The sequence below is a fragment of the Rhopilema esculentum genome, chromosome 4, assembly GCF_057945365.1.
Source record: "Rhopilema esculentum isolate cy_ngs chromosome 4, ASM5794536v1, whole genome shotgun sequence".
In the NCBI taxonomy this organism is placed as follows: Eukaryota; Metazoa; Cnidaria; class Scyphozoa; order Rhizostomeae; family Rhizostomatidae; genus Rhopilema; species Rhopilema esculentum.
The window spans coordinates 204,110-210,605 of record NC_142818.1 but is presented as its reverse complement, the minus strand read 5'-3'; the positions used below and the strand labels follow the sequence as shown (position 1 = coordinate 210,605).

At 36.9% G+C, this 6,496-nt stretch overlaps 1 protein-coding gene across 1 annotated transcript; it reads left to right on the top strand.

Annotated features, from left to right (window-relative positions):
- Nucleotides 1–1,638: 1,638 nt before the first annotated feature.
- Nucleotides 1,639–6,030, top strand: LOC135690630 (uncharacterized). Its single transcript, XM_065208233.2, has 2 exons — nt 1,639–2,146; nt 3,506–6,030. The coding sequence occupies exons 1-2, from the start codon at nt 2,082–2,084 to the stop codon at nt 4,788–4,790; spliced, it is 1,350 nt and encodes a 449-aa protein (XP_065064305.2). The 5' UTR covers nt 1,639–2,081; the 3' UTR covers nt 4,791–6,030.
- Nucleotides 6,031–6,496: the final 466 nt, after the last annotated feature.

The window sequence follows — 6,496 nt, the reverse complement described above, 5'->3', positions numbered from 1 at the left end:
GAACAGAACAGAACAGAACAGAACAGAACAGAACAGAACAGAACAGAACAGAACAGAACAGAACAGAACAGAACAGAACAGAACAGAACAGAACAGAACAGAACAGAACAGAACAGAACAGAACAGAACAGAACAGAACAGAACAGAACAGAACAGAACAGAACAGAACAGAACAGAACAGAACAGAACAGAACAGAACAGAACAGAACAGAACAGAACAGAACAGAACAGAACAGAACAGAACAGAACAGAACAGAACAGAACAGAACAGAACAGAACAGAACAGAACAGAACAGAACAGAACAGAACAGAACAGAACAGAACAGAACAGAACAGAACAGAACAGAACAGAACAGAACAGAACAGAACAGAACAGAACAGAACAGAACAGAACAGAACAGAACAGAACAGAACAGAACAGAACAGAACAGAACAGAACAGAACAGAACAGAACAGAACAGAACAGAACAGAACAGAACAGAACAGAACAGAACAGAACAGAACAGAACAGAACAGAACAGAACAGAACAGAACAGAACAGAACAGAACAGAACAGAACAGAACAGAACAGAACAGAACAGAACAGAACAGAACAGAACAGAACAGAACAGAACAGAACAGAACAGAACAGAACAGAACAGAACAGAACAGAACAGAACAGAACAGAACAGAACAGAACAGAACAGAACAGAACAGAACAGAACAGAACAGAACAGAACAGAACAGAACAGAACAGAACAGAACAGAACAGAACAGAACAGAACAGAACAGAACAGAACAGAACAGAACAGAACAGAACAGAACAGAACAGAACAGAACAGAACAGAACAGAACAGAACAGAACAGAACAGAACAGAACAGAACAGAACAGAACAGAACAGAACAGAACAGAACAGAACAGAACAGAACAGAACAGAACAGAACAGAACAGAACAGAACAGAACAGAACAGAACAGAACAGAACAGAACAGAACAGAACAGAACAGAACAGAACAGAACAGAACAGAACAGAACAGAACAGAACAGAACAGAACAGAACAGAACAGAACAGAACAGAACAGAACAGAACAGAACAGAACAGAACAGAACAGAACAGAACAGAACAGAACAGAACAGAACAGAACAGAACAGAACAGAACAGAACAGAACAGAACAGAACAGAACAGAACAGAACAGAACAGAACAGAACAGAACAGAACAGAACAGAACAGAACAGAACAGAACAGAACAGAACAGAACAGAACAGAACAGATTTATTCATCTCTAGCAAAACCATTTGGTTTCTCTGGACAAAATAATAATTTTTAGGCCACGCCCCTTGATAAAAAACTATTCGCTGAAATCATGTAGAAGTAATCATCGTTTGAATCATAATTTCGATATTTTAATATTACCTACACGTTTTCCAAAGCTAATTTATAATTTATTGTTGAATAAAGCACGTACCCATAGCTAAGCATTGAGAGTTGCTTGTAATAGTTTTCTTTTAACAGTCTTTGGTAAAACGTGTTTTTATTGTTAAACAGAAAGACATTTTTCTTTGTTCTTGTTATCATTCCTCAGAAGATGAGATTGGTCTTCTTGATGCATCCAGTCCAGATGTCTTATAGTTTCAATGAGCGACACATTTTATTTTTTGATTTTCTGCAAGGAATCCTTTTCCGATGAATCGATATCAAGGCCTTTCTTAAAACCGCAGTTCAAAGAGCATAATTAAATTTGCAAAATGGCAACCGTTGCAATAAACATACTTGATTCTAGCTTGTATATTGTATGGTGACAGAAAAGCGGTTGCTAAAATAGTGTAAATAACCAATAAGCTTAACAAGCCTTGCCTAGAAGTTGCGCGTAACTGAAATTCAGCTCCAAATTCAAATGGCTTTCCTTGTCAGCACAGATAAGGAGATTAAAGAACTTAAGACCATACATATGAATAATAGATGTTCGAAATGAAGCAAACTAAACCTCGCTAGTATCAAAGCATGTTTTATGTAAAATGCCATGAATCATTGATGAATGGTTACTTTAAAAAGGTTGCAAGCAGAAAACAATTAGAAACTAGACAATAAGCAAAGTCTACAATGGAGTCATTAACGAGAGAGCACTATCAAGAAAAGCAAATCGTTCAAGACACCGCCGATACAAGGTAACTGTGCAAACTTGTCGATAATCACAAAAGTCATTTAGAGAGGGAGTCTTCGTCAATATTTTGTAGCCGTTTGTCTCCTTGGCATTTTGTTACTGCAGATTTTACATTGTTTGAAAAAGCAAATTCCACCTGGATTTTGACGAGTTGCAATGTTAATGTTTAGGAAAGAGAAATGTATTTAGAATAATGAAAAATTGCCAATTAGCTTGCTTTCCCTCGCGACTTAGCCAATAGTCACTGAAGTATCATCTTAGAGGTTTGTAAGATTAACGCAGTCAATTGTTGAATGTTTTAAAAGCTGCATCAGCTTCTTTTCTACGATATAATCGGAGTTCCGTTGCATCTTTTTAGCAGCAACAAATGAACTTACATTGGAGAGTTGGCAAATGCTTCATGAAAATTTGACAATATTAAAGCAGCTTGTTTGTTTCATTTTTGCTTTGGCTAGTTTGATAGTTACTAGCTTTCAGAACGGCAATCAGTCATGATAATGCTAGTGGAAGACATAACGAAAACGTTTCAATTATAATGCTGTTCGCCCTCCAATATCACTTTGCAAGAAGTCTCAGGGAGAAAACATTCAGTGAAATAGTATTACAAGTTCTAAGTGTATGCTTCTAAACCACCACGCCATATACCAAGTGGTTTACAAGACTGCGTTTCAGTAAGGGTACAAATAAGCATGTTTAAATGACAGCATTTGGTTCTTTTGGCCATATACTGCTGTTAGTATTGCGCTGAGAAGAGACATATTTATTCAATGATAAAGATTTAAGGTTTGATAAGGGCTTTTGACTGAAGAAAAGACGATTACCTTACAGATTACAAGCTCTTAAACGACCAAAATACCCAGTTCATTTATTATTTCTAATAAATGTTTAATGACATAAGATATGAAAAATCCCAAATTTCACCATTCTCAATAAGCACCTTGAATTTTTCTCTTTAGGAAAAGCTTACTTTGATTTATTTACCTCTTTATTCCTGTTCAAGAATTTATGCCTGTAAAATTTTTTCTAGGAAACTGCCTTAGAAATGCTCTTTAGATTTAGCAAATTTATTCAGCCGCTATTGGCTTTTTCGCCTCGCGATATAATAACAGTGTTATCCAAATAATACTGACAGGCTTGTTTTTGTCAACGAATCGTTCGTTTCAGTAGTGTAATAAATCATTTTTCTCAAATAATATTGAAAACCCTCTCTTAAGCCAGTGGATATAATGCAATAGCAAGCCTTTTGATAAATATAGTAAAACAAACTTAAGCCTTTTCTTGCTGCAAGAAATTGACATGTTTCATCAAAACATGTAATTTAATGTTTCATATTAGACAACTCAAACAATTTTATATCTTCTAGACTCTCCGAAATTGTACATTTTGGGACTAAGCAGTGCTGGACAACAGAGCATTTGACAATACGTGGCAAAAGCTGTCACGAAAACGACAGCAATCACCCAATGAACCATGCCAAAGATGAGCCCAAAAATGGTGTCCTTCAAACATCTAGGTCAAGTCCTATTGGCATGATGGGTCAAAGAAGCCCTTTGGAGGTTGCAAGTTTATCGGCGAGCACTAAGAAGAAGTGCCAGTCTTTACAGAATGAAATAAAATCTAGCAAAAGACGATCAAAGTCGGATTCTTTGGTAAAAAGGTGCAGCGACATACTCAATGTTAAAAGGTTTCCACTCGGAAAAGAAGCAACTTTTTCAAAAGAACATAAATCTACATTGGAAAATATTCAAACAAAAGATGAAAAGCAAAGCTCTGCAAAACAGTTTGGTTCCATAACCTCAATTGCTGATATGTCGAAAGTGATAACGAAGTATGATGAGGCAGAAAGGAGGTACATTGGAACAACAATAGAACTTGTCAAGAAAGACAGCAGGATGGCGAATAGTGGTATATCAGTGTGGAACCAGATGCCAAAGCATCGTCTTGGGTATCCAGATAAAAAAAGAAAAATAAATGGACTCTCCTTTCGTGGGATCGACACAGAAGCACTGTGCCTGAAGCTGACAGAGGCATTTGCCGTAAAGAATTTAGATTTGCAGGACAGATGCTGTGATAGTGCGAGTCGAGAGAACCAAGGTCAGTTTTCGACGTCAGATGAAGATAAACTTAGCCAAACCACAAACAAGGCTCTCAAAGAACTGAACACAAAAAGCGACCGAGTGAATAAATTCTTAGCTGATGCCTTAGAAGCAAATGCCGATATTCTGGGCCTTGGAGTGCCTTTTCGGCCTAAAAGCTCCAGTAAATTAATTAAAGCTGACAAGAAGATTCAGCATAAATCGCTTGGTGACAATAATGCCAATGATGTATCACTTTTTTCCAATAAAATGCACCGCGAATCCCAGAAAATCAACATTACATGTATACATTTAGAAAACGAAGAAAGAAAAGCGCAACCAAACCAAATAAACAATACCAAGAAGGAAGAAATTTGTAATGTTTGTAGTAAAGCTAGAATTTATCATCGGCAGCAGAAAACTTTGCCAATACCCGAGGCACCTCCAACGACACCAACCAGCACAAAAGCTCTTTTGAAGAAGAATAAGCAGCTGAAAGAGAGTTTGAAAGGCAACGGCGTAAAAGACTCTAGACGCAGAACTCAGACGCAGCGAGAGAATACAAGAGAATAGACGTTAATTGATATGTCGAGAACAACTGGTACATGACACGCTGTCTTCGGAAACAACCTTGAAAGGATTAATTCACCTGCCCGATCCAAAGAGACTGTTAACTTCAACATCTTTCTATATAATATATTTCTTCTTCTGAACAGTTTTTGGTCGGCAAAAAACTTGAAAATAGCATTGAAAAAAGCAAAAATTTTACACCATTTTGACTGAAAGCTCTTTCACCTGACACTCCTCAGAGCATAAAACGTCAGAATAAGGGTCTGAAAGAGCACGATGAAAAATATTTACCCAGTTGTGGATCGAAATAGGCCAATCACAACCCAACCCAAAGATTAGGGGGTAGGATAAAAAACAAGTTTCTTCCCATAAAAGGAACAAAACTGCCCCTCAAAGATAACAGCATTCTCGATCGTGTAAGTCTGAAAACACAGTAAAAACTAGTGACTCTGCCATCGGGCAACACCCTTTAGACAATCCAGATTGTGTTGGGGCCCAGACCCTTCTAAGCATCTTCTTAAGACCCCATACAGTAACTTTTATATTCGGTAGTGTAATACGTGCTGATGTACACGGTAGCAGGTAGGGTAATAATTAAAATGTTGATTATGATAATTAATATATTATTCTTAAGACCCCAAGTAGAGTAATAATTAATATTTGATTTAGAACAGTACGAAATTACATGTTTTGATTCTCCATAAGGACATACACTTGGTAAATGTCAAACGACAAGTCACAGTGAATATGATTATGTATGCTGTAACATAAAATTAGTTAGTGAGTTGGTTGGAGTTAGAGTTGAAAGTAAGTAATGTGATCGGCGGATATGTAAAATGAAATACTTATGGATTTAATACCAAACGGTTTACACAAAATGGTGATTTTTTTTATTTTGCATCTTATACTTCGTCCATCATCAAATTTTGAGATAGAGGCACCGCTAAAAATTGTGGACCCAACAGATTGTACAAAACTCTATAACAACGATATGTTTCAGATAATTGGCAGAGCCCGGTCGCCTCTTCATCTAGCAGTTTATGACAATGTCAACATATCTGGCATAAACTTATGTTTTTAGCATGATTTTGACCAAAAATTCATCATTTATCATAAAATCGGGAATTATTTGAAATCTAGCATAATTCTGGCGTTTTTTTAACATTTTGTTAAAAGAGCCAGTTATCAAAACTGTATGCAATCACTTGACATCCTCATGTGTTGCTATGATTTTGTAAGTAAATTGTGATGTCATCTTATCATAACATATCATTGCAAGACAGCAATGCGCACATTAAGCCCCGTTAAAACGTTCTCAACGTTTTACTGAACACCGCTCAACATTTGTAGATTGCAAATTTAGAGACGTATCTAATATGAAACTCAGGCCAATAGCTTAACCAACTGCAGGGGCGGATCCAGCAAAAAGCCTGACTGAGTTCTAGCCAAGGCTAGGGTCTTTCAGATAATGCATTGATAATTGTGCCTAAAACAAAATGATTACTCATATTAATGCATTTTGGTACCATAAGGGGGGAATGGAGAGGTAGGTACACACCACATACTAAATCTAGATTCTAAAGGGGGAGGGAGTGGTAAGTACTCACCACTCACTAAATCTAGACTCAAGATCTCTTTCTGACAGAAGACAGTGCCTCTGTGGAATTTTTTGCAACCCCTCTCCTTTTCTCAATACCCTTTTGTTTGTC